At 39.9% G+C, this 23,125-nt stretch overlaps 2 protein-coding genes across 6 annotated transcripts in view; one reads left to right on the top strand and one right to left on the bottom strand.

Moving 5' to 3' along the window:
• ulk4 (unc-51 like kinase 4) overlaps positions 1-10,616 on the top strand; it is a 136,488-nt gene extending 125,872 nt beyond the window's left edge. For both annotated transcript variants that reach the window (XM_043260592.1, XM_043260591.1), the window contains exons 36-37: positions 8,246-8,331; positions 10,529-10,616. In XM_043260592.1, coding sequence (XP_043116527.1) covers positions 8,246-8,331; positions 10,529-10,616 — 174 coding nt within the window. The remainder of the gene's footprint in view (positions 1-8,245; positions 8,332-10,528) is intronic.
• Positions 10,617-10,734: 118 nt separating this feature from the next.
• ctnnb1 (catenin (cadherin-associated protein), beta 1) overlaps positions 10,735-23,125 on the bottom strand; it is a 30,704-nt gene continuing 18,313 nt past the window's right edge. For 2 of the 4 annotated variants that reach the window (XM_043260595.1, XM_043260594.1), the window contains exons 2-17: positions 18,687-18,731; positions 18,342-18,566; positions 17,812-18,065; positions 17,487-17,725; positions 17,067-17,268; positions 16,162-16,306; positions 15,972-16,075; positions 15,843-15,869; positions 15,099-15,437; positions 14,837-14,995; positions 14,552-14,671; positions 13,892-14,042; positions 13,459-13,580; positions 13,101-13,161; positions 11,723-11,948; positions 10,735-11,499 (exon numbers count right to left, since the gene is read on the bottom strand). In XM_043260595.1, coding sequence (XP_043116530.1) covers positions 11,740-11,948; positions 13,101-13,161; positions 13,459-13,580; positions 13,892-14,042; positions 14,552-14,671; positions 14,837-14,995; positions 15,099-15,437; positions 15,843-15,869; positions 15,972-16,075; positions 16,162-16,306; positions 17,067-17,268; positions 17,487-17,725; positions 17,812-18,065; positions 18,342-18,566; positions 18,687-18,699 — 2,370 coding nt within the window. In that variant the 5' untranslated portion in view covers positions 18,700-18,731 and the 3' untranslated portion in view covers positions 10,735-11,499; positions 11,723-11,739. The remainder of the gene's footprint in view (positions 11,500-11,722; positions 11,949-13,100; positions 13,162-13,458; positions 13,581-13,891; positions 14,043-14,551; positions 14,672-14,836; positions 14,996-15,098; positions 15,438-15,842; positions 15,870-15,971; positions 16,076-16,161; positions 16,307-17,066; positions 17,269-17,486; positions 17,726-17,811; positions 18,066-18,341; positions 18,567-18,686; positions 18,732-23,125) is intronic. The other 2 variants (XM_043260597.1, XM_043260596.1) reach the window with 2 other exon arrangements.

Below are 23,125 nucleotides of genomic sequence, written 5' to 3'. Positions count from 1 at the left end.
ATGGTACAAAATTTGTTGACAGTCACGTGAGATGCATTTTTCACATACATTTGATGTGTAATTGACATGTCGGTAAGCCTCGCTCCCCCTTAGTTACTGTTGCTACCTTGGACAATGACAGCTACAGTGTTAATACCTTGTTAAATTATGTTTTTGCATATTTTTGGACACAGAAGTCCACTAAATGGGAATTAAATACTTTAGTTATTTATAAAATATTCATCCATGGTGTTATTTATAAAATATCTATAAAGAAATATAGTGGATAACTGCAAGCGGAGAAGTATTCATGTATAACAGGGTATGATTAAATTAATGTACATTTAACGTGTTTACCATAAAGTGACAGTGTAGACCTTCATTGTACAAGATGTAAAAACAGTCCGCCATTTAGGTTTGTAAGCACTGACTCACTAACATTACTGTCTCTAGTTTAAAGGTTGAAATTTGAGAATTGTAACTTAATGTGCATGACAACCAGAAATTGAACATTTTTGTCTTCATTTGGATTGAGGTTAAATGCTTAGGGACATTGAATGCTCTGTTTTGTTCGGATTCAGGAAATTCAATCAAATGAATTATATTGCCCATCCTCTTAGGATACCTGGAAGAAATGTTACAAGTACCCCAGATACATAATTTTTTCCTTTTTTGAAGCATAAACCCCATAAAAACGATGTAAGCTTTGGGTCTTCCAATGTTTCTCTATGGCACTGAAACCTACAGATGTCTGAGTTCCACTCTCCACGCAATTGATACTCGACTGCCATTGGCTCGTCTGCGTTCAAGTGGAGCGACTTACCAATAGGTCAAATGCCCCATAATATTTGCCCCAATAAGATTATGTATGAGAAACACCCTTAAAATAATCTGTTGTAAGAGACAAGAAACATATATTAAAATTCATAAATTCAAATACAATTTCTCACAAAACTCAAAAATAGACTATTGGCACCTTGTCAAAATCGTAAGAAATAATCATGATGCGCAGTGATGATCAGTGATGACTCTTTAATCTGTTCAGACATCTTAATGTTCCGAGGTGCACTGTGTGCAATATCATCAAGACATTTACAGACCCTTGGAACTGTAGCTAACCTCTCTGGATGTTCACGGAAGAGCAAAATTTATGACAATGAAGGATTGTTCGAAAGAACCCCGATTAACTTCCAAACAAATTTAAGGTGGTATTTAGACACAGGGTACAACAATGTCAGCTCACACCATCCGTCGCCATCTGAATGAGAAGGAAAGCTGTGGTAGAAGACCAAGAAGGACACCACTGCTAACACAATTGCATAAAAAAGCAATACTGGAGTTTGCCAAAACCTATGTGACAAAACCGCCATCTTTCTAAGAGAACTTACTGTGGACAGATGAGACAAAAATAGAGGTTCAGGACATTATGACACCCTTTACAGAAAAAGAAGTGAGGCCTTCAAAGAAAAGAATCTGAGAGGTGTAAGAAACTGGTTACATTCATGGTTACAAGAAGCAATTGATTTCAGTTATTTTTTAAGGTGATGCTACCAAATATTCCGTATGGGGGACAAAAATTGTGTCCAATGCATTTTTTGAGTTCTGTGTGGAATTGCATCAGATTTGACTTTTCTTTTTCTTTCTTTTTTTTTTTTTTTCCAATTTCAAAACATTTGCAACTGAAAAAAAATTTAAGAGATGGGTTTCATTTTCTGACGGAATGGCAAGGGCCATGATTGTACATATGCACATGTGTGTGTTTAAATACTTATTTTTACAATCATTTTAGGGTTGAAGTTGTATTATCATGGCAACTAAAAGGTCAAATTGGATATAACTTGACAGAGAAAGTCATTTTTTCACATTAAAACAATGTTAACATTAACATATTGTACACATCCACATTATAATTTAATGTGTACAAACTGAAATAAGCATTTATGTTGTTGTCAGTTGAGCTTAACTTTTTAATTAAAAAAGTTAATTTAAGTTAAAGTTAATGGCGTTTATTTAAGGCTGCATATAGCTGTCAAACTGAATAACCTTTTAGACCTGACTGAATATTGCCTGCATCTGATGACAGCCATAAAAAGCTGAAGTGATTGAAGCCATCAGTAGAGTTTAGATCTCACACATATAACGTGATTCACTCCCTCCATCTCTCTTTTTCAGTCTTTCACTCAATATATCTTGTCAGCTTGCATTGTTCATGTCACACTGCAACCCTTTGCATCTGAGCTGCAAGATTCTGTGTCCAACTCAGAGAAATGAAGGCCAACATAACGTCTCGCATTGAGTCAGACTGCTCCGGGCATGTTGGGCACATTGAGTTGCACAGAGGGGCTGTGAGTCTATCAGCTGCTGAGAAACAATTTCAGCAGCTATTTAAAGTAGCTCCTTCTAGGTGGCTGTTCCAAAACATTCACCTCATCCTCTATCTGGTGGACATTTGAGGGCTTTCCAGGGAGAGCTTGTTTGTGAGTCATCTGGCTTCTTTCAAATTAATTGCTGGCAGGAGGAAGAGATTTTCTCAGAACAAAGCTTCGTTTCCGGCTGGTCTGTACTATATATATATATATATATATATATATATATATATATATATATATATATATATATATATATATATATATATATATATATATATATATATATATATATATATATATATATATATGTGTATATATATATATATATATATATATATATATATATATATATATATGTATATATATATATATATATATATATATAAATAAACATAATAATATAAACTGTGGCTGGAGGAGGAAAACATCTGTGGTATAAAGAAGGAATATTGTGTCAAGAAGAAAAGATAATGTTAAAACAAGCCTCATTCAAAGCATTTCACATGCCAGGTTTTAGGGGCTAATGCACGAACCATGGGGTTTGTTTGGGGTTTTATTCCAATTCATGATAAATTATTTAAGGTCCCATGGCATGTAAATTTCACTTTATGAGGTCTTTATCGTAATATGAAGTCCCCTGCCTATGGTTCACCATTGGCTAAAAATGGCGATAGGTGTAAACCGAGCCCTGGGTATCCTGCTTCACTTTTGAGAAAATGAAGATGGCCCAATCTGGTATCTTCCCTTTACGTCGTCATACTGGGAAAGGTTACCTCTCCTTTCTCTGCTTTGCACGCCCAGAGAATTTAACAGATAAATGCAGATCGGCTGAACCGTACACTCTCGGATGGACGATCTGGCAGCATTGTAACTGTGAGGTGAACAAGATCTCGTGTGTAGTAAGGAGAAACTCACCTTGTCTATCTAGTCATGATGAAGATGTATGTATTTCAGTTTCATCGGGCAGATTTCATCAACAAATTTTACTATTCCAGATAACGTTACAACTAGTCACTAGTCCAGCTAATCACAACAATCCATATACAGTAACGCATGATTATATAGAAATTGTCAGTTTGTTGTTTTACACACATGCACACAGACATTATTTCATAACGAGATAGTCGTGAGATGCAATAAAACTTTAGAAGCGCACATAACAACAAAAGACAATACTTTATTGTAACTTTTCTGATAAGAAGTGTGCAAACTCAAGCGTTTTTGATGACTGTTTCTGTCCAGTCTGCTTGTTTTATTGTGTTTAACCACAGCTGTCATAGTTTTTTTGTTATTTGTCATTTTGAGGCGGTATTATGTTGATTCTGGCACCTAACATCACAAGAAGATGATATTTTAAGCTCCTTATGTAGCTGATTCTGCGTCTCAGTCTTCAATTGGTTTTGCATCCATAGTGCTGTGACATAATTGTGGCATTGTTATATTTGATTGGCCTGGTCATGCGTCACTCAGAACAAAACAGGCCAGTCAGAAGAGAGGCTCAAGAATAATAATTAGACAGGCCAAAATCAACCTGTTTTTGACTGAGCACCTGAGAAAGGAGCTGTAAAAACAGGTTACTTACAGCACAAATATGCATTCTTAACGACATCAAGACCTAAAATAAAACCCAAAAACAACATGGGACATGGGATGTATATTTATTTCAACATGGGAAGTTCATAGATATTTTCTTAAAAACACTGAAAATGACCATTTGAAAATCAACTGATCAACTCAGCTGTGAAAACCATCGTTTTGTGCTGCTTGCATATTAACCATTAAATGCATGAATGATTCTCCAATCATTTTTACATATCATGTCTTTAGCAACCTGGACCTATATAGCCAGCATGGATGGATTTCCCACTGTTGCAATAATTATTTTAAGAATAATTGGCTCTGGCTCTTATTTGCGATTTCAACCATATTCTCAAAACTATCATTTTCAATGACTTCAACTTTATAATGTTTATAATTAATAAATTGAGAAATACTAAGTGCGTTTATGTCTAACTTTAAAAATGAAGGAAGGAGAGAGTAAAAATGAGGTATGCATTTAAAGGAACACACCACTATTTTTGAAAAGGTCCTTGTTTTTCAACCCCCCTAGAGTTAAACAGTTGAGTTTTACCATTTTCAAATCCATTTATCCAATGTCCAGGTCTGGCAGTAGCACTAGCATAGACCATTGAATCTGATGAGACCGTTAGCATCTCGTTCAAAAATGACCAAAAAAATGACATGCTTTAAAAGAGTTCCCAGCATTTTCAGGTGCTGCGTGAAATCATTGTGCTCTCTGAAGCCATGGTACGGCAGCAAAGTTCCTTGCATATTAAGCCGCAATGAGAGTATAGTTCCTAGCCATATCCGCCTAGAAAGTCACAACTTTTTAATATAATTGTGCTATTTTCATCATAAAGAGCTTGACGGTGTAAATTTTACAGTTATCTGCATCAGCATTATTCATTTACATTGTAAGGTGGTGAATTAGGACACTGCCAATGTCCCCATAATCCAAAAGGTTTACAAAAAAAAATTTTAATCTAAAAATACCTGTAGTTTCCTGCAAGGGATAGGGTTGGTGTAGGTCAATAGCACATACAGTTTGTACAGTATAAAAACCATTACGCCTATGGAGAGTCCCCATAAACCACAAATATGTGTGTGTTTTAATAAAAAGAAAACGGATAGCATTAGTAAAGGTAGTACTAGATTTAGAGAGATGAAAGAGGTGTTTTTAGCCTGAAGATTGGCAGGTTAGTCCACAAGGGCTGGATGAAAAAGTTAAATGAAAAAGTCTGTGAAAGAGATCTCGTAATGCATCATTCATTTGCAGAACGCAAGCTTCTTGGTGGCACGTAGGTCTGAAGAACTGAATTTAGGTAAAGGTGTCCAGAGCCAGAGATGCTTTTGGAGGCAAACATTAATGCTTTGATCAATGCTATGTTTCTTAACTAAAAAAATGAGTCTTTGTATCAGATTAGTCTTCTGTCTCAATTCATGGCTGACGACGTACTGATGAACTTAGACGTCAAGGATTGTCTTTTTTGCGGTTTCTTGACTGGGCTCAGCTTCGTGTTTTAATGTCCCTCGGTTTTTAACAGTTCCTTTTAAAGAGCCTCTCTTAAGCTGCAACGATTTCTTTCGTTCATTTTTGTGCTGTTTTTGTGCCCTCTTCCGAGTGAACGCTTCCAGCGTGTGTGTGTTCGTGTTTTTGCAGAGCCGTCGCTAAATTTTGAATTCAGCAGAACGTTGCGTTACATGCAATCATGACCCGTCGTCGTTTACATAATCAGTTACAGAAAACTTCAGACAACTCGTACGCATCGCTAGTCCTACTATTTCAAATAAATACACACTTGTGGTATACTTGCCCTTGGAAGAGCTGCAGCTGTCAGTTAACAACAGTCGGGATGCTAACCATGTGATTATGTAGCGTGAATTTGGATACGTCCGTTTTAAATGGGTGAATATGTAATCCCTTGCGTATCGGGAGAGAAGGAAGTGAACTAAGGATGAAATGACGTGTTCAGCCGGGCACACAACCCTGTTGCTTAGTAGCGGGCGCATATTGAGATGGGCAGGCTGGCTAGGGCGATGACTTCAGAGATAAAGAGCACGAGCGCAAGACATCACGCTCTTCAAAAGCGCGACGGAGATCCCACCGCCCTTCTTATTACGGTCCTCTCCTCGCCGATTTCTTTGAAACGTAAAAAATAAAGAAATCACCAAATTTGTCCCTTAGTGTCACAGGAGATTTGCCAGATTATTCTTTAAGACAGCGCCTCTGTGCACGAGCTGTCACCCCCGGTGTGTTTCGCCCGGTTGTTTTGGAAGTAAAGGGAACATTTTCTGAACGCGGCGTCACAATCTGTGGACTCCTCGCTTAGATGTGGCTCAGCATGAAAGAGTGGGTGAGACACGAACACAGAACGAGGCAAACTTCTGAAGTGCCACTTTATCCAAGTCTGTTCCGGATCTTCAGAGTAGTGTCTAAACATGATAGTTCTCCGTTTTTCGGCTCCGTGTGCTTCTCTGTAGTGACTTCACTGCGTACAGTTTCCCAAATGACCTTTTTACTGTATCCCCCAATGAGCTAGCTGATTTTCGGCCCAACTAATTTTCCTATTAGTTGGTATACATATAGAAAAAATGTTCATTTAAAATGAACCAATATGCCATTTGATAATATGATATTCAACAAATTAGGTTTTGGATGAATAATGGTAATTAAAGGGACAGTTCACCCAAAAATTCCCATAAGTTAATTGAATTGTTGAATGAAGTCGTTATTTTTGGTTGAGCTATCCCTTTAACTATCATAATTTATTCTCTGATTTGGCACTTGCTAATTTAGACTAAAGACAAGCTACTATTAAAAAAAAATAGTTTGAAGCTTTTTAAGGGCGCCACATTTTTATTACGTAAATATCTCATTATATAACAAAAAAATCTAAGCAGTATTTATCTTGCATAAAACTTACGATTCAAATCAGGGCCACAGCCTCAGTACAAAACGAACACCCTGATTATTTAACCGAACTGAAAATGTGATTTTTAATGAAAAAATGATGACATTTTGGCAGCATTTATTCACCCTCATGTCATACCAGACGTTTTCGCAATGAAGATATGTTTAATGAAATGAGGTTTCCGTCTCTACAAAAAGAAAAAAAAAAAGGTTCACGTAAACAAAAACGCTCATGCTCCAAAATGTTCATAATGACATTGTAAAGGGAATTCATATAAATCAAGCATTTAAGTCCAAGTGTTCAGAAGAGACATGATCACTTCATATAATAATCAGATTTAATTCGTTTTTATTCAGATTAAAAAAACTTTGATACGCTGAGCACATCAAATATGCAAAACTGAAGATCAAACTTCAAGCTGTAGTTAAGCTCCAGTTAACATTTTTGATGTCCGTTAAAGACCACTTGGAAGAAACAACTCCGTTCATATGTATTTCTTTCATATCTCTTCATAGGTTTTTGGTTTTAGTTGCGTGGTGTTTTCCTGGATGATGTATAGAGTGATGACTGGCTGTGTATCCCTGACCTGTGCTCTTTACCGTGTACTTCACTAATCTTTATTGTCCTGTCTGAGAGACGTGTACTGTGTGTGTGTGTGTATATATATATATATATATAAATATATATATATATATATATATATATATATATATATATATATATATATATATATATATACATATATACATGTATATATATATATACATGTATATATACATATATACATGTATATATACATATATACATGTATATATATATATATGTGTGTGTGTGTGTGTGTGTGTGTGTGTGTATATATGTATGTTATGTTCTTGTATTTAAAGTTTTATGGTCTAGTCATTTTACTAAAGTCTATTATTAGTTTGACACACAGTATATATTTTTAATATCAAAAGATGGCAGGCAGATTTGTAGCAGAAAAAGTTCCCGAACGGCCTTCCCGATTTCACAGCGTGTGTTATCCATCTGCCAGCGTGAGGAGCAGGATTCACCGAGAGCTCTTAAAAAGATGAAGTGTCTGTCCTGCGCCGTTCATCAGAGGGGGCTTTCACTGACCCTCATTCACTCAGATGAAGCATCTCATCTGTGAGACGCCATCGAGATGACATTGTAATGGGCTCTGTCACGCTGAAGTGCGGAGAGCCGCTAATTCTAAAAACAGACACGTCAAATCAGCGGCAAAGCACTCGAGTGTCGCACGGGTTACTATTCATGCTATTTTCAGCCTGTTATGATAGAGCTGAGCTCGTGGAGCGCGTTAAAGTGACTAAATAGGTTTCACGCTGCTTCTGGTTGACATCGTACGAGAGCGCGTCGTCTTGCGAGACCGTTTCCTGAGGTACATTTCATCTTCTTCCCGTACAGATGAGCGCGGTTGGCAGCTCCTGTTGGGGTTCTTCGGAAGGGCAGATCCTGGTTCACGTGCTGCAGAAACTCGCTCTGCCTACTAGGTGAGTTAACCGACACGGGCTCCTCATCCGGGCCCCCGGTCGAGGCGTAGGTTCCCTGGAGCCCGGGCCTCACCCTCTTGATACAGACCTATTGTGACCCCCCCTCCTCCTCCTCCTCCTCTTCCTTCTGCTGGAATGAGAAGGAATCCGTTTGAAGTTGCCCAGCCAAGCTTGGGAGGCAAAGCTTTAGTAATATTAGGTTCTTGGCAAAGCAGGGACGAATTATTGAAAACAATGCATAGCTTAATGATGACAACACGGCGCTTTCCGCTCTGGAGGCCCTTTTGAAAAAAGTTTTAAAAGTGAGATTTAAGATATGCTCAAACTGAAAAATGATTTCCACTTTCCCTCAAGTGCGATTTATTTACTTTAGTGCTTTTCACAATTAACATTTAAAGGCGAATGCGTGGCCTTTCAGACTGTATTTGATGCATGCAAGAAAGTTTGGCAGCACTTTATTCGGATAGTCCAACTTTACTAACAGTAAGTAACTACATGTCAACTAGTAGTCATTAGAGGATTGTTTAATACCTTCTAACACTTTATAACCTAATATAAAGCGGGGCCCTTTATTTTAATGTGTAACTAGTTTTATAAACCATTTTCTTCAAATATAATTTTTTTACTACCTTAAAGAGACTTTCACTTACCTTTGGATCACAAATGAAGTGAAATCAAGCCTGATCTCATGACGAAAACATGCATGTGGGAATTACATATATATATATATATATATATATTTTTTTTTTTTTTTTTTTTTTGCAAGAAAGCAATTCAGTTCAAATTGAAATAGGTGTTGAATAGTGAGATAACTGTGACTTAAAATAACGCAGCATCTGCACTACACCTCAAACCTACCCGATAACATGAACTAAAGTGAACGTGACGTAAAAACCCTTTCATTGTGAGTTTGTCACGGGATTGTCACCGTTTTACTTCCTCTAGTGTTCATGTCTGTCGGAGACTGCAGTGATATGCATTTTGCGTTTTGCGAAAGGTTCCCACGGGTAGACTTTCGTCACGAGATCAGGTTAGAAACCTAAAAGGGGGTTCCTGTCCCTACAATAAAAGCCCGATTCTCAGGTTTTTACCAGAAAAGTCTGTAAAAGCAATGCAATCTTTGCACATAAAATCTAAACACATTGATTGTAGTTATATATTACAGATGTGCATTCTGATCTGGCTCTCTTTTTAATATAGAACTCATGATCCATGACATTTCTGTATATTATGTTGGTAAAATGTGTTAAATGGGTTTCATGTTGTAGAGTAATACATTTATATATATATATATAATGCTGAAACGGTTGTGCTAATTAGTTTTCTTGCTTTAGGGCATATCGCACAGACAATGATAAGTACACCTCAGAAAAATATCTACTTGATTTTTAAATAATTCACGTTCTGTAGTGGCACTTAAAGGAATTGAATTAGCGCAGGTTCAGGTTACCTCTCTCGGTTTTAATTTGGGGAAATATTTAAAGTTTTTAAATTAGTAATTTAGGGTGAAATTCACAGTGTTTGCATCAATAATATATGTGGACAGCTCTGTTATCTTATTTAAGCAGGTCTGCGCTTGGCACTGCTCTCTAATTACCATATTCATGAAGTAAACAGCCATTGTGAATAACTTTGGACTAGAAGCTAATGCACTACATGCTTAATGTATTTAAATAATCTAGTTCAATTCTGGTATCTCATACAGGTTTAAAGTATCAATTTTCTAGACACGAGCGGATGTGGTTCTTGTCCTTGCTGGAAGCCTGAAGATCATTGCCTTGCATGCTTTTTCCGCTTTAGAATACATTTTCGCAATAACGGAAAAGTTGGTTTTAACAATGTCAAAAAACCCCGTGGAGGACACAGCTTTGCACGGAGCTGAAAACGTGGACGAGTGTGTGCTTGAGGAGAAGCCTGATGTTTATTTTGCTCCTCCTTCCCAGTGTCACACTCTTAACACGTTGTCGCTCATCAGGACAGTGTACACACACCTGACAGGACAAAATCATTTGCGGCGTCTCACAAGTGTGCACAGCAGATAAGCCAGCGACAGACAAGGGCTTCTGGTTAAGGCAATGAGCTTGAGACCTTTTTCACATGCTGCTGAATCGAGTAAAATTAATTCAATGTGTTTTTTGCGTTCTGACACAAACCATGGGAGAGTATTCCGACCACTTCTCTTCCTGTCTGTCTCCAGGTCAGACGCGGCCGTGGAAGCGCTGGCTGGAGAGATTGTGAAGGGCATCGGATCCCAAGCAGAACAGACTTTCACGTCTGGTATTTAATGTATGCTTTCATTTTGTAAGTGGCTTTTCAACTCGTGTTATAGTGGTTGTAAAATGTGGTCTGCAATTTTAGAATCGAACTTAGTGTATTCCAAGAATAAAAACGTCCACCATTAGGTAAATTTAAAGTCCATTTTATTGTTTAGCCAGGTCATTACCAAGTCTCCAACCAACAATCGCAGGCTACAATAATTAGGGGTTCTTTTCAAAACCTTTCTAAAGCTACCATCAAAAAAAATAGATCAAGACAGGGAAAATGAAAAGGGAGAAACAAAAAAATAAAAATAAAATCAAAACTGGCCCCAACTGATTGCAAACCCTTTGGAACATCTGTGATTTCTTTAAAGCAAGAGAGCTGATATTTGGACTTCTCCAATTCTTGGTTTTATACAAAAGCTACACAATGTTACATTTGATAAGAATACAATTCAACTGATTAATTAGTGTTCTACACCATAAACTCGATAAAATCTTGATGGATCATTACCACTATAACTCAACACTATGAGAGAGAAAGAGAGACAGTCGAAAGGAATACAAAGTTCTGCAAAATAAAAGACGAGTATCATAAAGCAAGCTAGATAAGTACCATTACAGACTGAAATATCCTTTGAAAAATAAAAAGTAATAAAAAGTACAGGCAAGGCTAAGGTTGAAAACTCCATCTTAGGATTTGCTTTTTGGGCTTTCTTCTGTCAATCACACCAAATTCTGACCGACCAAGACCAGAACAAAAGTTTTACTTCCATGTGTTCCCATAGGAAACTCAGCTTGTATTAGTGTGTCAGGCACTTTCAGAGAAACTAGCCCACTCTCTTGAGCCCGCTCAGCAACTCTACAGGCCAAAATCACAATGCAGGTTCATTCAGATCAGACGATACAGCTGCAGCAGAGAGAAAAGAGGGGACAAACAGATTAAAATCCCATTCAAGGAGAGAAAACACGCACACATACAGGACTGTAATCAATTCAGATGCAGCTCAGATTAGTTCTGCTGCCGGCGTGCTTTACTCCAGCCTTTCAAATCTCCTACACACGGTGCGGTCAGCACAGATCAAACACAACCGGCCATTCGCATCGCGTACAGGGGCGTCTTGGTGCCTCACCTAAAAAGTCATTGTATTTACAGATCAGTGTCAAACCAGGCCAGCTGATTGCTGTCGCCCGGCGGGAGGCCGTCGATCAGGTCCTGGGCGTGGCCGAGGTCAGGCAGGCCGTCTACGGGGTAATCTGGGCCGGGGTGGTGCCCGCCCATCTCGTGCTCCATCATGGGATCCATGCCCATGGCATCCTGGCCGTAACCTCCGGAGTGGAAGGAGCGGTAGCTTGGGTCTGGAGGACGAGGGGAATGGATGGGAAGTGGAGGGAGCACACACACACACACACACACACACACACACACACGTACGTTAGAGGAAGCATATTAAACGGGTAGCTCACAACAGCACAACCTCAGACCCACAAGACCAGAGAGAGAACACGGGCGTTTGACCTAAAAGAGGAATACAGTCCTCTAAGAGCTTTTTGTGTGTGTGGTTATCTAAAATAAATTAACCTAGAATAGTAATAGCCAAAAAAAAAAAAAATGCAAATGTATGGAAATCCAAATATAAATTCATCATTTAAATTATTTCACAATTAATTGCACCTTTCTAAAGTGTCCCTTTGTGCCATTTTTAAGCCTCCCAATTATTTTTCTTAAAATATGCTTTTAATAAAATCACCTCATTTTCCAGTGATTCTTAAATGATTAGTTTGAAGCCGTTGTAAGATTCAGTCTCTCTGAGCCTACTCCGATTGGTCTACTGCGTACAGCGGCCATCAGTAAAAAGACATTTGTGGGCGAAGTCAAGTTGTTTGCAGCCAGCCAACACAGAACATAGGCTGGAATTATGCAAATGCACTACGCTGTGACATGCAGCAATCACAGAAAGGGAATTCGAATTACTAACAACTCGTCTAGGCTGTAGAGTCAATTATTTTAGGAGACAACGTCGTGCACTTTTGAATGTACAACTCTGCGGACTCTTCATTTACATCCAGCTACATTACACACTGCATCAAAGACAATATTGGAAATGGCTTAACAGGTGCACTTTAAGGGACAAATCCCAATGAAGAAAACTAATTTAGGCTCATGATGTTAAACTTGTGACCATTTTCTTTCGTAAACCATGAAATATGTTATGTAGAATGACACGAATTAATCAAGTCGCTATTCGCGTTTTTTTGCACAGAATAGAAAAACCCTAACACCTAATTTCTTAACTTAAGAGTTATGGATGATGGGTCCATGAAAGACAATGTTTTATTTGGGTCTACTAATCCTTTAAGAGATCAAGGCCTTATTTAGTGCCCCGTGTTTATGGAAAACGCCAGACGTGTCTCTAGATCTAGTGGGTGAAGGCTGATGAAGCAGTGGATTAGTGAGTATCACACCCAGATGCTGAGAGCTGATCTCATTTGTGAAAATGATGAACTTACCATCCTGCCTGTAGCCCAGAGGCTCTCCCTGCGCGCCAATGTCCAAGCCTAGATCTCCAGTCTGCAAACAGACGTGTGGAAAAAAAAATAAAAATACATGAAAGAACCGCTCGCTTCAGCCTCGAATTCTGAGTGTATCAGGACTAAATCAGTTCCACTAATGTTTTCAGAGTGCTTGAGGCTCATAAAAACAATAATGCTTTGTTAGAAAGAATCACCTGCCCAGTAAATTCACAAATGTAACACCCACATCTGCCATAACCGATTCTGTAATGCACTGGGAATTTATAGGCTTAATCTACAGCAGGGCTCTGTGCCAGCGTTGATTGCAGGATTTAGCAGAGATGAGCCCCCTTACCTCGTTCCAGGTCATGGGCTCAGTTCTGAACAGAGAGCTGGTGAGCTCCACAGACAGTCGTTTCTTGTAGTCCTGGGGCTTATCCTCAGACATGCGGAACAGAACTGCAGCGGCGTACGTGGCTGTGGGCGAGAGATAGCAACGTTAGTGTGACCGAGAAAACATTCAAGCCAGCCCTGCTCACCCCAGCCACTGCCTCCAGTGGAAATCCATGCATAGCTGGGAAAACAAATCTGCATAGTGTTTCAGTTAGCAAGTCACACTTGCTTCTGTGTTTATCCTGTGAAAGTTTAACTTGTTCCTTCAAACTTCGTTGAAACATCAAGAAGCACTGACAGTGTGCTGCCATAGTAATGCATGCCTTTCTGCATTATTCTATGGCGGTTGTGCTTGCACACGTGTGCTGCTTATTAAAGAGGTGGAGCACACTCACCGACTCCCTCGTTTCTAGAGTGGAGGAGCTCTGTCAGTGGAGCCGTGGCTCCTTCCGCCTCGATGGCCTCGGCTGCCTCCTTATCCTGAGCCAGCTCACACAGCACACCTGCAGCTACACGCTGGATGTTCTCGATAGGAGAATACAGCAGCTGCAGAGAAAGACGGAGGCATATCAGACGGGCTCAAACTACAAGTTTCGGTAGATGCAGCTGTAATTTAAACTTCATGAAAGAAAGTCTAAAAAGTGATGAAATGAAGTAAAATGGGCGAGCGCGTAATCTATGCATGTATAAAATAAACAGCAAAACAACAGACGTAATGAACAGAGAGAGAAGCGAAGATAATTAGGACAAAAGATAAAAAAGCTACAGAGTGAAAAACATGAGAACAATACAGAGCAACTAGAAATGACAGAACAATTAAACCGAAGAATGACAATTAAAACCAGTGCACACAACAGACAGAACAAAACAATATATAGCAAGTTATAGCTAAAATGATAGACCAAGTGAACAAATGAAAGAAATACGATACTGATAGAACAAACTAGATGAAAGGACAGAACTTACGCAAACTAGAACAATAGCCAGATAACTAGACTATTAGACAACGGAACAAACATCAGACATGCACAGATGATGTGAGCTCTCTGACTGACCTGAACAAACAGTGGAATAGTGTTAAGTCCTCTGATGACGATTCTGTTGTGAATGTCTCTTGCTAGAATGTGCAGAGCTCCAGTGCAGCCCTCCACGATCTCCTCCATACGTACACCCTCCTGAAACGCAAACAAAAACTCCATTCGCAAATCCATTCCGCAAGCAAATCAGTGATTATATAGATTGTGTATGAGGGTTTCATTTCAGAATAATGAAATTGCAAAATTCAGATAACAAAAAAAAAAAAAAAAACATTTCCAGATGATCATGTGACCATGACTCACCACAAACTGCTGCTGTGTTCCGCCCATGGAGGTGCGCCTCTGGGTGTCCTGATGGGCCCTGACCAGAAGCTGCACCAGGCGGGGAATGGCACCCTGCTCTCTGAGCGGGGCGTGGTTGGCGGGGCACAGCGCCAGGTTACGGATCAGCCCCACTGTGGCCTGAGAGAGGACACAGACATTTAAACAGTGGTAAAATAAACATTTATGGATTTAAAAAAAATGCACTAAAAAGACAGGAGTGATGATCTTATCAATTCCATACCTTAATGAGAGGCCAATGTGAGGGAGGGTGGAGCAATTTGACCACCACAGGCAGCCCGTAGTGCAGCCGCACTGCATTCTGGGCCATCTCTGCATCCTGATGTCTGGATGTGAGGTGACGAAGAGCACAGATTGCAGGCTCTGTGATGTCCTCTCTATCCCCGGCACGAAGTACAGTGCGCACAAGGGCCTCTATGCCGCCCACTTGGCACACCATCATCTTGTTCTTGTAGTTGTTGCAGGTGAGGTTGGACAGGATTCCAGCGGCACACGTCACCACATTGATGTCATCTGAACCGAGCAACTGGACCAGGGTGCCCAAGAGCCCCTCCATGCCCTCCTGTAGAACAGAAAAAAATCCAATACATTCAATACAGAATTAGCATCCATGACAAACTCAATGCAGGTTTTTTTTTTTTTTTTTTTTTTTTTTTTTCGTCCTGCACACGACCAGCCACAGCCAACATTTTACTACACGTTACATGAGGTTGTAAGCCTACCATGAGTGGGTAAATGGTTAAATACACAAATCACTCCAAAAATGTTTTGATAATTCAAGAATTCTGATGCCACAACAACAGCTGGGTGAAATGTACACATAGCGCAGGCATTACAACCAAATGTAGCATCCGTTCATGCTCCATCGACACGATTTCTTTCACAATTTGATGCCGTAACTGTGTGAGGTCAGAGCTGGCTACAGCCCCTAACCCCCGTCACAGACAAAGGCAGGAATGACTGTTACCTGCACATCTACTTCTGCTAAAGACGTCTTCTCCATGGAAACAATGGGGAGACAGAAAGAGAGGGCTCATGTAGGAAGAACAAAAGACAGCTTAAAAGAGCTGAAGGAAAGAGACTGATGGATCTGTACCTGTTTGGTGGCGGCATCTGAGAGATTCCTTAAAGTCCACAAGCAGTTCTGTACCAGTCGCTGACTTGGGTCTGTGAGGTGAAGGCCAAGTGCTTGCATGCCACCTGAAAACAACACAAAGCTTTCATTGTCAACCCATCCTAAATCGTCTGCTCCCACCTTCCACTAAACTGAAAATAAATGGACTCACCAGCCTCGACGATGGCAGGTTTGTTACTGGAGCAAACTGACAGCACTTTAAGAACTCGACTGGTGGTCCACAACAGTTTCTCATATGTGTAAGTCCTCATGATGTTGACCAGAGCCTGTGGGCCCCCGCTGGCCAGAATGATAAGCTGAAAAACAAAAGCAAATTATTTGAGTTTACCCAGGTCAGCAATGTGACTTCATAAAAATAATAATAATAAAAATAAGAACAGCAGTATACCAGTGTACTATAATACTAACTCAGTCTGACCGAGTTCACGATTTAAATACATGCATTGCATGTTTCATCTTTACACACAAGCTCATGATCCACTGTTCTCAGTCTCTCGATTCAGACTAAACGCTGCATCTGCTCAGAGTTTGGGTCGCTTTTAACGTGCATTTGAACAACATGCACCAGTCTTAAATTTGAACCGAAAAGCTCTTATAACCAGCTGTTGCCAACAAAAGAGGAACCATATGGTCTCAAGTGTTTTTTCCCCAACAAAAAAGCTGGACTGTTTAACAAATTGATTAAGTATTTTGTTTATTATTACTATTAGCAATAAATATCATTATAAATTAGTTTCTATTAATAAAGCCAAATTGAATTAGTTTGGCCATATCGTGCAATTCTGCAAACAAGAAGAGCAAACCTAGCTTTAAAAAGTTTTAATCAAATTATTTATCTAAACTAACAGCCATATAATACTTAGACATCTGGTGTCAACAATCAAGGTTCAATCAAAAACACTTCAATTCCAAATATAGCAGATCAGTTTTGTTGTCGCACTGCTAGTTATGAGTGACAAGATTTTTGAAAAAATAAATACAATTTGTAAACAAGAGTATATCTGGCCAAGAACCCTGCTGTGAAGTGCCTATCTTTGAGAAGTTTTTGCTTCTTACTTTGCTTTCCTGATTGCCGTATGCCAAAATCTGAAGGCAGTCTGTCGTGATGGCGAGGAATTTGACGTTTGTTTTGTTTAACAAGGCCACCATTTTCTGCAGGCCTCCGGCCAAACGGACAGCCATCTTGGCTCCTTCCTGGTGCAGTAGCAGGTTGTGTAGAGTCGTAATGGCATAAAACAGCACGGAGTCCACTGGGGAACTGAAGAGACCACAGCAATATTAATTAGACCCAAACTACAGATAAATAATGGGATTCAAGCTTAAGCACACAGAGCAGGTCTCAGTATGACTCAGCCTGCTAGTTCTTGAATTCCAAACACACTACAACTTTCCTGATTCAAAAGATTCACAAGATATACATCCGCATGATGGTCGACATTTGTCTGCAATAGAGAGGATGAAGGAGAACCAACCAACCCAAGCATTTTGACGAGGGCAGGGATGCCTCCCGATTTAAAGATGGAGAGCAGGCCTTCTCTGTGGTGGGAAAGATTGTGCAGAGTGCCGGAGGTACAGCGGGCAGTTTCTACATCATTAGTGTTCTGCATCGTCCTCACAATGGCCGACACCATCTGTGGGGACCGCATGATGGCGTGACGAGAGGCCTCCTTCTTCGAAAGCTGGTGCACCATCACAGCTGCCTTATTTACCACCACCTGACGGAAATGGTAGAAATCGAGCCATTAACACACTCTGAAGATGTCACAGTACTGGCTGTTTTTGACAGTCCGTGCGTTCCCACCTGATCCTCATCGTTCAGTAGTTTGGTGAGTTCTGGAATGGCACGTGTGGCCAGCTCTGCATCATCCTGGTAGTTAATGAGGTTGACCACGGCATGTTTGAGCATCTGCGAGGGCTCAGCCAGGCGCTGGACATTGGTAGGGTGGGCCGAGTCGAACTGTGTTGAAGGTATCTGCATGCCCTCATCTAGAGTCTCTGGGAACATGGCCGCCCGGACTCTCTGGGCTCTGGTCATGGCATACTGACCATCAATGTCTACAGAGAAACCACAGTACTATAAATCACATGTCTTATGCAATTATTCAAAAACGACTGAAAGATCTGTTATGTCTATCTGTAAATATAATACAGTGATTGTTAATCCCACAATGAAAAGATACAAACTAGAACAATGAGAAATTGTCTCTTGCACAAATCAATGTGACTGGAGTTTACTTCTTCAACCCAACCTTGCATTAAGTAATAAAATCCATATTCCATATACATATTCTTTCCATGAATTCTTAAAACAGAATAGAATAAATCACACACCTGCTACCTGGTCCTGGTTGAAGGACTGGTTAAAGCCCTGCTCCCACTCATACAGCACCTGATTATCCACATCATCGTCCTCTGGGTTGCCCTTGCCACTCAGGGATGGGGCAGTGGTTGTGGCCCCAGAATGGATACCTGAGTCCAGGTAAGACTGTTGCTGCCAATGGCTGACCGCAGCCTTGCGGTCTGGCTCCATGGCCATGTCGAGCTCCATCAAATCAGCTGCACATGAAACATTGCAAAATGAGAATTAAATATCTAAATCGTTTCAAGACCAAAACTTTAAATGCTTTAGCGTTCTCAAAAGTATTATTTACTATAGCAACGTGCAGAATAACTTACATTGGGTAGCCATGATTCTCTCACAGCCAAGCACAGCTTCCTAATCTGAAAAAGAAAAATGGTTAGTTTCACATTTGTGGTGCGAACTTTCTCTCTCGTTCTCACATAACACTCAACTCCGTCTCTCACACTCACAAGCATTCCACAAAGTCCAGCGTGTAGCATACACAAGCCCCAGTGTTCAGACTGAATGCTCTCAGTCTCCTAACCTGACTGCAGCTGGGATGAAAGAGTTAGGCAGGATGTGCCACACTACACACACACACAGCCACTCTTATTATCTGCAGGTCCCTCATGATACTCCCCGGAAAGAGCTAGGGGTGAACAATAAACAGTGCTACAGGAAATCAAAGGTCTGTGTGATAATTCAGGAATTCGGGGTTGATATAGACATCACTTCATCTATTCTTTAAAAGAATCCTTTTAAATAAAGTATATATGTATTAAATATAAAAAATAGATTACAAAAAAATATAAATGTCAAGGTAACTGCTATAAATTGACAAATGTTTCAATGTTTCAAAATGTACAGCCTTTTCTATCAAAAAGTGTTTGAACTCATAGCTGCTATTACTGCGCATTAGTTATTTTAGCATCCATTAAGAATAAGGTTCAATGAAAAATATTTTTGATAATTAAAAAAAAAAAAAAAACGTGTCAACAGGCCACTGAAAATAGCCCTGAATATGTCAGGCAGGCCTCACGATACGATGTTCTCCTGGCAAAAATATCTACATGGAAAGCCGGGGGAAGCTTTTCCTGCATTATACAAAGTCACACCATCACAAGCATGATAATAAAGCTTGAGCTATTAGCGTCACCCCAAAGATCCAACCTCCATCTCCACCTCTAAGCCATGAGGGTTTTTAGTAAAAGAGGTGCTAAAGGTTTATATGACCTTCAATAATGAGCTCAGCCAGAAACCCCACCATTGCAACAGCGTCAATATGCGCATGACATTCTTTGTCGATTGCCCATCAACGTCAGCAGTTAACACCTACTGAAGCGATACTGAATTCAGTGTCTCAGTCTGGGGGGCCCTGGTCTCCTTCCCTTTTGTGAGGCCTCCTCCAAAATTACCATAACACAAGCCCAAAGCCCACCTCCTTTATTCAAACGTACAACACCCCTCTCCAAGTCAGCAGGCAGAATACAGCCCCTCTCCGAGACGTCCAACATTCGCATGTAGCCTTGAGACCAAAACCGGCTGCCCATGTCTCTCTATTGTGTTGGTTAGCAAAACGTACTGTTCCTCTCAGTCAAACAGCTCGTACAAAACACAAACATGTTGCAGCATGTGGAAAGGTCACTCGGTAGAACATTTCAGCTAGCTCTTGTCAACATTTTGCTGTTCCTGTTCAGGAGCTGCTAGTCCATGTGGAACAGCACCACAGGAGGTTTAGTTTTATGATGCAGCAAGGTCTTGGCAACCATTCAGAGAAAAATAACTTTTCCTGTTCGTTGGGCTCTGGTCTCGCACGCACTTTTGTCAGGATTTGGCTCTCGAAAGCAGCCTCTTCAAGTTTAGGAGCTGAATTAGGTCAAGTAAGGAAAGGCTAGACTGGAATACAGATGTGTGTTGTGTCTATTATGGATACACCTCAATTACACACAGACATAATGGGGCTCGCCTCTCTGAAGACTCCAAGTCAGTATATCCTATTTTAGCGCTAGAATTATACAATAGACTGAACACTACGACAACAAAATACTTTATTCATTTCAGACTAAATTGTTTTGGAGGACGGAAATCGAGCAAGACGGGGACATTTTATTAGCTTTGTGTCAGAGTATGCTTTATGCGCACAACATGGATAAGCCACAACAGGTGATTGTTATATTGAAAGTTGATTTCTCGATTTCATTTTCATCATTTCACCAACTCCTATAAATCTAAATCTCAGGCTTTTTTATGTTACAGAGTGACTGTGCAGTATTTGTAGTCCATCTGCCATTCAAAAGTTTGCGGTGAGCATTTCAAAATTAACAAATAAGTGTTGTTTGGCATCACACCTGAAACAGTCACTTCCTCTTTACTATTTTTTTGTATCACAAAACAAGCATGAATGAAAATCAGAATGCCTTTTTACTCAACTTACTATTTACGTCTCAGTCTAAATAGGCTAATGTTTCAATAAGTCTGTCAAAGCAACTTTAATGTGGTATTTCAACAAGAAATAAAAAAAATAATAGTTTAAATAAACTGCCTAATGTGCAAATTTAAATGTTTGCATACAACATTTTAAAAAAGTTGTTGATTATTATTAAAAACATATTAATGAAATGATGATTAAATAGTAAATTTTCAGCTAAATAATTTTTTTTTTTGTTTGGGCCAAAATTAAAAACAGTGCACACTTCAACAACAAAACCAAAAAGCAGGCCGTGTTGTTTTTACAAATGGAAATGTCACCTGGACCAACACAGATGCCAAAACAAACCCCCGGTCCAGGAGGAAAACGGAACTGACACACCAAAGCCTACAAAAATTTCTCAGTCCTGTGCAGCTCTGCGTCAAAAAGAGTCAAAATGACACGGTCAGCTCTTATGTTATATATATTTGCCAATAACGAGGACAGTTCCTCTAGGAGGCAGCTGTCAGTATTGTGAATGCAGAGCATGGAAAGTGTGTTTGATAAGGGGATGTGTAAAACAGTGCTGCTGTGGCACTCTGCCTGGGGCTGCCGAGAGTTTCACAGCAGTCAGCCAGTCGCTTGGTCTATGGTTCACAACATCTGGAGTCAATTGGAGAGATAAACCCAGCAGCATTCAGGCCTTAACCCCCCTGCGGTATTACTGCTCGCTCTCGCACGCAACGTGAGGTGCCAACTGAGCCTCAGCCTCCAAGAAATCCCACACACAAGCTACACGCAAACAACTCCTCTTGCTCACAGCCAGTTGAGATGATGCATGGAAATAAGTCCTAACAAACACTACAGGTTAGTCTGGGTCATTCTGGATGTATCTAGACAATCAGTTTTCCCTTCCAGAGCTCAATCGCTGGGTTATACAATCATCTAAACGGACAGTGTGAATACAGTCATGAAGAGAAAAGCTTCTGGGTGAGCTCTTCTGAATTTTAACTCCATTAATTTATATTTTTTCACAGACAGACTGGCTTGGGCATGGAAAAAAAAACAACCACCCTACTAACCACATGCGTGCGTTTTTCACCGCCTGGCCAACATGCACATCTGAAACCAATCTGAATGTTTTAGTACCTCTACTGGGTGGAATATGGGTGGAGTTGGCCACATAGAAAAAAAGGGGAAGAAAGATTCACAGTCGGCACAGAGCTGTAACAGAGAGGTTACTAACAATGAGCAGCAAATAAGCACTCATTACTCAAAGCCTGTATCTGACTTGGAACCTGGCACACGAATCTGTTACGCATACGTAGAATTTCAGACTCAGCGTTCTTAGGAAAAGCTAACGTCTGCATCGCAAAACAATAGCCCAGACCAAACCCACCATTCTTGTGTCATTAGTCACTTCAACTCTCCTAGCTGGAGCTCTATTAGACCTCAAAGTCTATATAAAACTTAATCTAAAACCAGATTGTTGGTTCCAACTTGCCAGATCCTAAAATAGTAGATTGTTCAATTAGCAGTGCACTTACGCACATCACATGCACATGGGCTTTGCATTCAAATTTAAAGTATACAACATATGACAAAAAAAACAACAAAAGTTCTCTCAAAAACAGTGCCTATTCCATACTCAACGATGGGTTCCTCCAAAGAAATCTGAGGAGGCTTGAGAAGACTGAGGCATTTGTTTGTAGTCCTTGGCATTCGGACAGCATGTGAATTTAAATACCACCCAAATGGCTTGGGCTAAGTGCCTGTTGTGACCAGGGGCAAGCAGCTTAGATAGCAATTTCAACACCCGCATTCAATTTCAGAGATCTGCCTATTGTGTGCAGTATTTCAAAAGATCTTGCTAGCTCCCAGGAACATTCTATACTACACATCTGCTCCAAATGTGTCAATTGTGATGAGAGATGCTCTAACAGCATGAGTCTGCGCACATGTGCACGTACACGCAGTGTATACTGACTTTATACATCACCCGCATCCAAAAAACATACTGTAGTCGTTCTCTACATCTGAAATGACAACCTCTGATTCTTCCATTAAGGCTCAAAGCAAGCAGTGGGAGAACACAGTGTTAGACCGTAGGTAAACGAATTAAGATTCATACTGCAATTAGGAAAACAAAAAAGCGTTTTTTTTTTAATCATCTAAACGGTTGTCAAACTGAGTGTACGTACGAACTATTACAAGCATACTTTAATTTTGAATTAACGTAAATTTTGCAAAGATTAGTAGAACATACTATTTTTTTCAAGTTTTCATTCTAAACTTTAAGTGATTTCAAACATGAAAGTAAAATTTCTATTAGGTAAATTTAAATGTAAACAAGTAAATACTTTGTAA

This window comes from Puntigrus tetrazona, chromosome 16, assembly GCF_018831695.1.
Source record: "Puntigrus tetrazona isolate hp1 chromosome 16, ASM1883169v1, whole genome shotgun sequence".
NCBI lineage: Eukaryota > Metazoa > Chordata > Actinopteri > Cypriniformes > Cyprinidae > Puntigrus > Puntigrus tetrazona.
This window is presented reverse-complemented; position numbering and strand designations above follow the sequence as displayed.